Consider the following 11668-nt stretch of genomic DNA (forward strand, 5'->3'; position numbering starts at 1 on the left):
CAGGTCTTTGGGGTAGTGCCTGTCTGTGAAGGCCTTGATGAGACCCTCAGCAAATTGAGCAAGGGAGTTCTTGTCATGCAAATACACCATCCCCGGATGACCCGGGTACATGAAAGGGATCCTTTGGTGCAAAAGGGATGACAGCTGTTGAAATGCAGTTACTGTTGGTGATTTTAATATGGACAAAGGTGCAGATGGACCTACCAGAGAGGAGGTGGTCAACGTTCAGGAAGGTGGCACACTGGGTTGAGGAGGACCAGGTGAAGTGGATGGGAGAAGGAAATAAGATAGTGTGTCTTGTCCCTGAGTCCAGATCATGAAAATATCATCAATGAACATATCATCAATGAACATGATCCAGACTAAGAGATTGGCATTTTGGGAGGTTAGGAAGGTCTCCTCTAGATGGCACATAAACAGGTTACGTAGGAGGATGCCATGCAGGTGCTCATGGCTGTGTCACAGATTTCTTTGTATACCTTCCTCAAAGGAGAAATAGTTGTGGGTTAGGGTAACGTTATTAAGGTGTATGAGGAATGAGCTAGTGAATTTGGAATCTGAAGGATGTTAGGAAAGATAATGTTCATTAATGGTAAGACCATGGCCATGAGGAATGTTGATGTATAGGGAGGTGACATCAACAGTGACAAATAGGGATCCAGGAGGTAAAGGGGTGGGAGTGGTAGAGTGTCAGGGAAGGTAGTGGGAGCACAGTGGCTGCGTTCTATGTAGGCATGACAACCAACAAACTGTCTGTCCGCATGAATGGCCACCAACAAACTGTGGCCAAAAAAACGTGGACCACCCTGTTGCTGAACACGCTGCCAAACATGATATCCTTCATCTCAGTGACTGCTTCACAGCCTATACCACATGGATCCTTCCCACCAACACCAGCTTTTCTGAATTGTGCAGGTGGGAACTTTCCCTGCAATACATCCTACGTTCCCATAACCCTCCTGGCCTCAACCTTCGTTAATCACTGTACTCACCCATCCAGCCTCCTCCCTTTTCCCATTCCAGCACTACACAGCCATCATCTCACCACCACACCCAGCCTTTTAATTTCTTTTTAGTTCTCTCCTTTCTGCTACTTACCCCCTCTCCCCTCCCCACCTTCTCTCCTGCCCTCCGTCTAAACTGCAGCACTTCACTGTCCGCCATCCCCACTATGCTATCCCTCCTTCTCCCCGCCCCAGCCTTCTCCTTACCTCCACCCAGTCACCACTTCCATCATGCAGTGGTGCTGCTGCTCGCAGTGTGGTTTCAGTTGTCTGACACTGCAGACTTCTGTGCAAGTTGCATTTGCGTGTGTGTGTGTGTGTGTGTGTGTGTGTGTAAATATTTTCTATGTCTCTTTTTTGAATAATTGACTTCATGTACAGGGGTTGATTCAGTATGGCCGTTAATCAGAGAACATAATTCTCCGAGGATTGAGGTATGTCTTGAACCCTCCGACTTGCCCCGCATGTCAGCCGGTGAGCTTGTCTAACAGTACTCGATGATTTAAACAACAAACATGTTCTCACCAATTCCATGGAGACTGAAGAATGTGTTTTTACAAATTTGGGTTCACCTTTGGTATTTGTAGTATTTGACTTCCTTTCACTTTTTACTGGATGCCCATCAAGTAGACCTTATAAATAATGATCCTTGTCTTTGTCGGCAAAACTATTCATATGTGTCAACATTTTCATTTGCGATTCCTCTCAGTCTCAAAACACATTCTTGGGCACCTGGCAACACCAACACAGTCAGCCAACTTGTGGTCAAACAGCCCATTTTTCAAGACACAGATGCAGACTAATTAATATATGATTTCTAAGAGTATTGTCCAATGTGGCAATATGTTATCAGCAAAGGTATGGCTATTTTGTTCTACGCTCAACATCAGTAGCTGCACCTACTTGCATTTAGGTTGTGTCGTGCCTGCACAACAATTCCACTGTAGCTCACATGCTTTTTCCCTTTGATTTTTGCTGTTTTTATTTCGCTACATTTACTCAAACTGCCCTTTTTCCTTCTCTTTATACTTCACAATCACTGACACTATCACTTTCATTGACTGTAAATAAGAGTATTACATAACCCTATGAGGAAGCACTGTCAATTGTCTACGCAAATACATGCTTGGTGCACATCACTTGCAGTGTTCAACATGTAACCTAACAGCTGGTGACCCTGAAAAGACTGTACTGCAGGAGGTATGTCTCTTTCCTGCAGAACATGAAGTAAAACCCTTAATATCACCGACATAGGATTGAAAAGGATACGGCCTTTTCACAAGGAATGCACATTTCTTCTAGTACTTCCAGACTTTGAAGTAAATTGAAACGTGGTGGTGATGGTCATATGACCTTCTTGAAATGACCTATTCATTTAAAACAGTTACAGTAATTACTTCACATATACATACTATTCTACGTCCAACAATAACAGAACACTTTGTGGCCACTGAGCAATGGAATGTGTAATCAGTGTCGGAGAGAAATGGAAGAAAAGATGAGAATGTGGAACCCCAGTGCAGTGTCATAAGAGACTTAGTTATTGATAAAAGTCACAGGCATAATATGAAAAGTGAGAAAGTAGTTGAGAAATTCTATCCATTGTATGAAGGACCTATTGTAGTTGTCATTATGCCAGAGCCCAAGGCAAGGGTGCAAACCAGTCCCACTACTGGAATGACCAAGGAAATGTTTAGCACTCAAGATGTATAATTTTTTGTAAGTGAGTAGACAAAAGTGTAAATACTAGAGAAACACTCTCAAAATTTTGAGCATTGAAGTATCTTCAGAGTACTCAAACTATGGTTGGGCACTTGGGGGGAATGAATGTTTGGCAGTGCAATGATCTGAGAAGGTATTATTGGATAAGTCTCACAGCTGACCACATTTGTTTTATATATTAACTGCAAGGGATTGTTAGAAAATGAAAACAGAGCATAAAACTATATCATGAAGAGCAGGAATGCTGGCCAGCAGGAAGTGGAGTGGAGGTTGCTTTTTATTGCATGGTGTAGTACTGTTTTTATATGCATGTACCTAAATGTATTGTGGTCTGAGAATCTTTGAGCCCTTGCTAGGGGGCAGCAACAATTGTGGTGTACCATAATAGAACATGTGTGAATACTCATAAAGAGTTGTGTAGAAACACTATTGATGTAGTGTAAAAGAGAGACTTGTGGAGAATCCACTGTAACTGTTTTAAATGAAACTTAGTGTCTTTTATCCTCTATGCGGGGAAGTAGCAGGTAATGCTGGATGAAGAACATCCTCTAAGAGTCAACCCCTAGGAGAGACATGCTCTACATTGATGACTGCATCAATCCCCTAACTAGTTTCTAAATTAACGTTAGTGGTACATACACTGAGGTGACAAAAGTCATAGGATAGTGATATGCATATATACAGATGATGGTAATATCATGTAGACAAGGTATAGTGGAGATGTCATTTGTATGTAAGTGATTCATATGAAAAGTTTTTGACGTGATTATGGACACGTGATGGGACTTCATAGACTTTCATTGTAGTAGGAGCTAGATGCATGAGACATTCCATTTAATAAATCTTTAGGGAATTGAATATTCCGAGATCCTCAGTGTCAAGGTTGTGTCGAGAATACCAAATTTCAGGCATCACCTTTCGCCATGGACAATGCAATGGCCAACGGTCTTCACTTAACAGCTGAGAGCAGCAGCATTTGTGTAAGTTGTCTGTGCTAACAGACAAGCAAGAGTGAGTAAAATAACCAGAGAAATCAAAGTGGGACGTATGACAAACATATCCATTAGGATAGTGCAGCGAAATTTGGTATTAATGGGCTATGACAGCAGACGACTGACACGAATGTCTTTGCTAACAGCACAACATCGCCTCCGGCACCTCTCCTGGGCTTGTGATCATATCGGTTGGACCCTAGGTCACTGAAAAACTGTTGCCTAGGCAGATGAGTCCCAATTTCAGTAGGCAAGAACTGATGGTAGGGTTTGAGAGTGGTGCAGACCTCACAAGCCGTGGACCTAGTTGTCAACAAAGCAGTGTGCAAGCCAGTGGCTTCATAATGATCGGGTCTGTATTTACATGGCGTGTACTGGGCTGTCTGGTCCAACTGTACCACTCAGTGACTGGAAATGGTTATGTTCGGCTAGTTGGAGAACATTTGCTGCCATTCATGGGTGCATGATCGTGAACAATGAAGGAATCTTTGGGGATGACAGTGTGCCATGTCACTGACCCACAATTGTTTGCAATTGGTTTGAAGAACATTCTGGACAATTTGAGCAAATGAATTGGCTACCCAGACTACATGATGTCAACCCCATCAATCATGTATGGGACATAATCGAGATGTCAGTTTGTTGACAAAATCCTGCACCGGCAACACTTTTGCATTTATGGGCAGCTATAGTGGCAGCACAGCTCAATATTTCTGTAAAGGATTTCCAACGACTCATTGAGTTCACGTCATGTCAAGTTACTGCACTGTGCCAGGCAAAAGCAGATCCAGCACAATATTAGGATGTATCTCACCACTTTTGTCACCTCAGTGTAATTTTTATTTATTTTTGTAGTGGGGTTTTGTAGGTTTGATTTACTGAGCTGTGGCTTTGGTAACTTCCATAGGGTGGTAACATTAACATGGTACAGATTTTGTGTAAAGAGAAGTTATTCTTTTTGGAATTGTGTGAATAATAATATTGGTTCAGTTTGTATAATTTTTGAAGGCTGCTTAACTGCAGTATAAGTTCAAGCTTATTCTCATTTTTGCCAAGAAAGGGCAGCATGTGGGCTAATTACTCGGTTCAGTTTGTAGTCTGGTACAAATGTCAGACTGAAGTTGCTATAGCAGTGCATCACTCTCCATAGGCTTTCCATAATAGGGTGTTAGAACTTTTGCAGGGCATGTGAGCATTAAGCTCGTGGTGTCTGTTCTGTGACACTGATGAGCATCTGTATCCTCCTGTTCACCACCGAAGTATCTTCCAGGAAGGGATCCCGGATTGTAGCCTGGGAAGAACACCTGTCTTCAGGGGCTGTCTTATTTTTATATTTAGTCCTAACATTCCTAACCTTTCTTTTCATTTCTTGCTTCCCCTTATGGGGTACCATTCTTTTGTTTCATCCATATTTGAGCATTCCATCCCGTGAACCCATCTACTTTCTGGTACCATCTTGAAGCAGCTTCGAAATAGCCCCTAATCAAAATATTTCTTAAGATTTTTCTAAGTATGAAATCATATTAAATATTATATTAAAAAATATTGTGTCTGCAATTTTGTCATATGATGACATGATGGAGACCGTGGCTGTTATTTGAAGACAAATGTTGATGGCATTGGGACAGCAACCAGCCACAAATTTACTTTCAGTTCCTTTATTCAAAGGGTACCTTTACCAGTTTCAAATCATTGTGATTCATCTTATTGTGGCTATCAAATATGGAATATGTATTTTTTGTAATAGAGTAAAATAAGTGAAGAGTGTAATATGGCCAGATGTGACAGGTCCCTCAAAGTAGAACATAGTGGCATTTGGTATACATTGAGTTTCTTTTGTAAAGAACAGATGATGATAATGAAGAAAAAGTAGACATGATTAATACTGGAGTATTTATTGTATAATTAAAAGGAAGGATTCTTGTTACAACATTTCATATTTGAATTAAATGGCTGAGAGAGTATGAAATTTGCTGTTGTTTTATCGGTAATTATTCTTTAGTCGATTGATCAGTTACTCCCATATTGTAGTAGTCTAAAAATGGACAAGTGTGACGAATCTCACATTAGTGAGATATTGGTCATAAGTTGCATAGTGTCATCTTCATGGTATTTAAAGTTACCTTTAGTTTGTATAGATGTTAGTTTAGATCACATTCTGTTGTTTTTGTGTTTGCCAGTCTGAAGCATTCCTTTTGGGCTTTGTGTGACAGAGAGAGTAGTCTTGTGTCACCTGACGTCATCACGAATAAAGCGAGATCTCCGTATTGTACACTGCTCTGAGATATAGCGATGGCCCGATCCTCCCGCAGACAATAATGTCAGATTTATTGGGAACATGACAACTTTTACCACTTACAGAAGTATTTGACAGTCACAGGGTCTCAATATGACTTAGAAAATAGAAGCACGCTTACTCATTTGTGTGGGGGCAGCCTATGTGAGCATATAGAATCTGGCTGAATTAAATTCTGAAATTTTCCCACAAGCTTTAGAGACATGAAAGTTTGTGTACCCTCATCACCTGTAAAAGAGCTAGCGTGTGTCCAACTAATGCAACTAACAACAAAAGGACGAGGGTAGTCCAGAAAGTTGTTACTTGTATGGATATGATATCCTATACTTGTTCAAATATTAGTTTTGTACTGTTGTTATTTGTTTGAGGTTCTCCTCAGGAGTCATGCAACAGATGGAGTTTGACAGCAGACCCTCTATATACTCTTTCCACCTTTCTGCTTTCCCTTCTTTGCTTAGAACTGGGTTTCCATCTGAGCTCTTGATATTCATGCAAATGGTTCTCTTTTCTCCAAAGGTCTCTTTAATTATTCTGTAGGCAGTATCTATCTTACCCCTAGTGATATGCGTCTCTACATCCTTACATTTGTCCTTTATCCATAGGATATACAGCTATTTTTGATCCTCTCTCTAGGATGGGACTTACGTCCAGAGTGTGTTGCACTTGCCACAGTGGCGGCCGAATTACATTTTGTGGAGCAGCCACGGTAACTCAGCTGAGCTGGCTGACCAGTTTATTGAGCACTTTTTCACACTGTACGATAGTGAAGATCGGACTTGGCTTTGGGATCTGTACCATGAGGATGCCTACTTCTCTCTCTCTAGCACGTATCTTCCTGGACAGAGCACGGCAACCAGTGCGAGGTAAGTGCAACTCCACCAGTATTGTGTCATTGTCTGTTGCAGGCTCCTCGAGAATATAACATGTGCAAATACAGGGTGACTTAAGGGAAAAATTGATGATTTTTCAGAAGAGCAGTAGTATATTGACCTTTAAGGAAAACATTTTCATAATACAAAAGTGAAAGTTATTATCCTCTGTTTCAGTTAAGTGGTCTCTCATAAAAAACATGTCACCCTGGTGTCAGCCATTCTCCCAAATACAATTTTCAATTCTTCACTAGTAGTTACTCTTAACTTGGACCAGCAGGTACTGATCAACCAGAGCCACTGCGTCCTTATCTGCAGCTTTCAACTCCGTTAAAATTTGGGGTCTGCTAACACACACACACTTTTTGAAATACCCCCACAATCAGTCAAATCTGGTGATCTTCCTGCCTTGAATATCACTGAAAAGGAAAAAGATACCATTGCTTTCTTTTAAATAAACTTTTTAAAATTTTGCAACTGTGTAAGTCTTTTAGGTGACAGATCTTCACATATTAATAGTGCAACAACAGATAATCTTTGATTGCTTTATACCTTGTAATTTTATGAAAATACTTTTCTCGTTTGATCTGTCATTTAAAGCTTCCATATAAACAGGAAATCAATTGGAATAAGTTCTTCAGACAGTGTAGGTTCTTTGCACGCTTCACCAATAAGGTATTTATTTTCACACTTTGCAGTAGTATAAATTCGATCATAGAAGGAGTTAGCATCCCGCTCAGCATTATACAGTTTTCCAATAAATTACGAGAACGACAATTTTCAGTATGCAGTACAATATAAAACTGTCTATTACAAATGTTAAATTCATACAATTTTTCTCGTCTCTTTTCTTTGTTTTACAATTATGACAACAGTAATAATGGTCACAGGAGAGACGATAAAACGTCAGTACCTTCTGTCCTGCATATCTTGCTAGACAAGGACTTCTGAGTATTAGAAGAGTTCATCTCGCAAAACGGGAGTGCAGAAGATGCATCTTGCTCAGATATATGGTTAGGTCTTTGTTCAAGTCCTGACCCTATACCCAGTGTTCAGCTTTCAGGGAATTGCAAGGTTAGTGTAAGTCTGTCGCTGCATGGTGAAGTCTTAAATTTAAATTTTTGTCATTATTTGGTGGAATGTTATGTATGGGTTTCTCTGCTGTATGAAATCAAATGTTGTACATAAATGAGGCAGCTGAAAAAGTATGGACACTGTGGAACTGTGCCTTCGAAGGAGAGTGCAATGCATCTCATTGGTAAAACACAATGGCAGTGAGAAAATACCATTATGGTGAAATTGCAAAACAGGGCTGCCAAGTGTCATCAATCACAGGTAGATTGTGTACCTGAGACATGTGTTGCATAACGAGAAATACGAACTTCAATATTTTGTTTTGAACATGGTGTCATCATTGAGTACGCAGAAGATTGACGTGTGGTTTGTACAGTGATACAGTGATCACCATTTTGTGTGAGGCTGGGTGTGGCCTACAGGGGAAGGGGATGAAGAGCAGAATAAGAATTGTAGGAAACCTAGGTTTCAGTTTAAGCGAGACTTTGAATTTGGCAACAAACTTACTTATATCTAGATAATCATCTAATGTGTCATACTAAAAACGCTGTCTTGGCATTTGAGCAGCTATTTTTCTCTTTCGGTATAACATGGGAGTGCCAAACTCAGAGTTTAATAACCAAGAATGTGGTGAGAGTGGTACCTTTGATGACTGCACAACACGAAGATTTATGCCTCGCCTGGAGCTGTCAACACTGACTTTGGTCTGTTGATGACTGGAAACATGTTGCCTGATCGGACGAGTCGCATTTCAAGCAGATGGACATGTATGGCTATGGAGACGAACTCTTGAATCCATGGACTCTGCAATTCAGCAGGGGACTGTTCAAGCTGAAGGAGGCTTTGTAATGGCATTGGGCGTGTGCAGTTGGAGTGATATGGGATCCATGACACTTCTAGATATGACTCTGATGGGTGACACGTGTGTAAGCATCCTGCTTCATCACCTGCATCCATTCATGTCCACTGTGCTTTCCAACAGACTTAGGCAATTCCAGCAGGTCAATGTGATGCCCCACATGTCCAGAATTGCTACAGAGTGGCTCCAGAAACACTCTTCTGAGTTCAAACACTTCCGCTGGCCACCATACTCCCCAGACATGAACATTATTGGGCATATCTGGGATGCCTTGCAATGTGCTGTTCGGAAGAGATCTCCACCCCCTCGCGCTCTTATCGATTTATGGACAGCCCTGCAGGATTCATGGTGTCATTTCGCTCCAGCACTACTTCAGACATTAGTTGAGTCCATGACACATCGTGTTGCGGCACTTACGTGTGCTTGCGGGGGCCCTACATGATATTAGGCAGGTGCACCAATTTCTTTGGCTCTTCTGTGTACATCTGTGCTGATGCGAACAAATTCCGTGAGGATAATGCTGTGAACATCGAAAAAGGCAATTAGCGTTGTCTGTCTTCACTTTGGATTAGTGATTCACACCTTCTTCAGTCTCGATGAACCAGCGGCTGGCTTATCCTGGTCTTTGTCGTTCTGTGGTAGGTTCATGCTGACAGCACCAAGTCTCGTCACCCCTGACAAATTTTTCAATAGAAAGATTGTAAGTGTTTTGCATTTCAATCAAGTCACAGCAGACAGCCATGTGTTGTTGTTGTTGTTGCTGTTTTTGTTTGGGAGTCGAGGTGTGCAGGAAAAGCTTTGCACAACACTTTTGTCTTCTTTATAACATTGAGTTGAATGTCTTGAATGCTTGATTTAAAGATGTTTAGTTCTTCAATGATAGCTCTGTATGAGAAATGATGGTCAGTTTTCAGGAGGTCACAAATTTTCTCTATATTTTTGTCAGGTGAACTCGAGGCAGGATGCCTCGAACTCTCATGTCCTCTAGTGACACCTTGCAATGACACAGGCTAGTGTAGAATCTGATTTCCTTATTTCAAAGAAGAATCAGATAGAAAGATCAGAATTGTGCAAAATTTTCCTATTTACTGTAAATCGTGATCATTCTCAAATTGCAATGTGTCATCAGCCTGCACATGTAATTATTCAAAATACTATGCCATTAAACATTAAATTGTTATTATTCTATGTAAAACTGCTTTCTGGAACATACTGTTAGGACATGAAATTACTTTCAAATATTTGCACTATTTATTCCAAACATTTGACTGTATAAATTTGTTAAACATGTGTCAAAAACTCAGAAATAATGTTAGTGACAAAAACAAATGTGTAATTAAAATTTAATTTAACCTTTTCTTGTATCATTTGCTTTCAAAACGCATTTCTCTGATTTGCAATCTAAATATTTATTGCTATCTAAATTCTGCTTATATAATATGTGTTACCATATTTTGCTATAATGAATCGTGTATGCATCTAAACAGCATTATATATATTTACCCTTGTTGAATGTAACACTATTATGAAAAGGATAGTTGCTACTCACCATATAGTGGAGATGCTGAGTCGCAGATAGGCACAACAAAAAGACTTCACAAAATAAGCTTTTGACCAACAAGGCCTTTGTCAAAAACAGACAGATGACCACAGTATCTGTCAGCTGAAGCCGACTACGAGCAGCAGCAAGCAGCAGCACATAATGGGAGAGGCAGCTGGGTGGGGGTGAGGAGGAGAGTGGGGTGTGGAGGGGCAGGGATAGCAGGGCAGGGTTTGAGATGTTGACCTCCACCTCAAAGATAGGTACATCAGTACCTGTGTCCATATCGAACCTACCAACTGGCAGCAATACCTCCACTTAGACAGCTGCGACCTGTTCCTTACCAAGAAGTCCCTTCCATACAGCCTATCCATCCGTGGCCTTCACATCTACAGTGACGAGCAGTCCCTCTCAAAATATGCCAAGGGTCTCACTGAGGCCTTTGCAGATCATAATTAACCTTCCAACCTTGGTACAAAAACAAATCTCCCATCACAAAACAAATTTTCCCTGTCACTCACCACCTACCAAATTCCCACTGTCCGGCCACAGAAGAGCATTTCCCTTATAACTCAGTACCACCCAGGACTGGAGCAACTGAATTACATTTTCTGTCAGGGTTTTGACTACCTCTTGTTGTGCCCTGAAACGAGGAATGTCCTACCCACCCCTCCCACCGTCATATTCTCCCACCCACCGAACCTACACAATATCCTTGTCCATCCCTACACAACACCTGCTCCCAACCCCTTGCCTCATGGCTCATATCCCTGTAATAGACCTAGATGCAAGACGTGTCCCATACATACTCCCATCACCACCACCTATTCCAGTCCGTTCACAAACATCACCTGTCCCATCAAAAGAAGGGCTACCTGTGAAATCAGTCATCTCAGCTACAAACTAAGGTGCAACCACTGTGCTGCATTCTACGTGGGCATGACAACCGCATGAATGACCACCAACAGAGTGTGGCCAAGAAACAGCTGGACTACCCTGTTGCTGAGCATGCCTCCTAACACGACCTTCTTCATTTCAATGACTGGCTCACACCCTTTGCCAAACGGATCCTTCCCATCAACACGAGCTTTTCTGAGTTGTACAGGTGGGGACACTCCTTGAAATATATCCTACGTTTCAGTAACTCTCCTGGCCTCAACCTTCGTTAGTTGCTGTCCTCATCCATCTAGCCCCTTCTCCATTCCTGTTCCAGCACTACACAGCCCTCTACTCCACCAGTGCACCCAGTCTTTTCACTTGTCTCCTTTTCCACTCCCCCCACCCTCCCCCTTACTCTCTGTCTAACGTCCCA

General features: G+C 41.5%; 1 protein-coding gene across 2 annotated transcripts in view; it reads left to right on the forward strand.

The window, feature by feature from the left end:
* LOC124716963 (nuclear RNA export factor 1-like) overlaps positions 1–11668 on the forward strand; it is a 155845-nt gene that overhangs the window by 98358 nt on the left and 45819 nt on the right. For both annotated transcript variants that reach the window (XM_047243562.1, XM_047243563.1), the window contains one exon: positions 6648–6877. In XM_047243562.1, coding sequence (XP_047099518.1) covers positions 6648–6877 — 230 coding nt within the window. The remainder of the gene's footprint in view (positions 1–6647; positions 6878–11668) is intronic.

Source organism: Schistocerca piceifrons, chromosome 9 (assembly GCF_021461385.2).
Source record: "Schistocerca piceifrons isolate TAMUIC-IGC-003096 chromosome 9, iqSchPice1.1, whole genome shotgun sequence".
Taxonomy (NCBI): Eukaryota; Metazoa; Arthropoda; class Insecta; order Orthoptera; family Acrididae; genus Schistocerca; species Schistocerca piceifrons.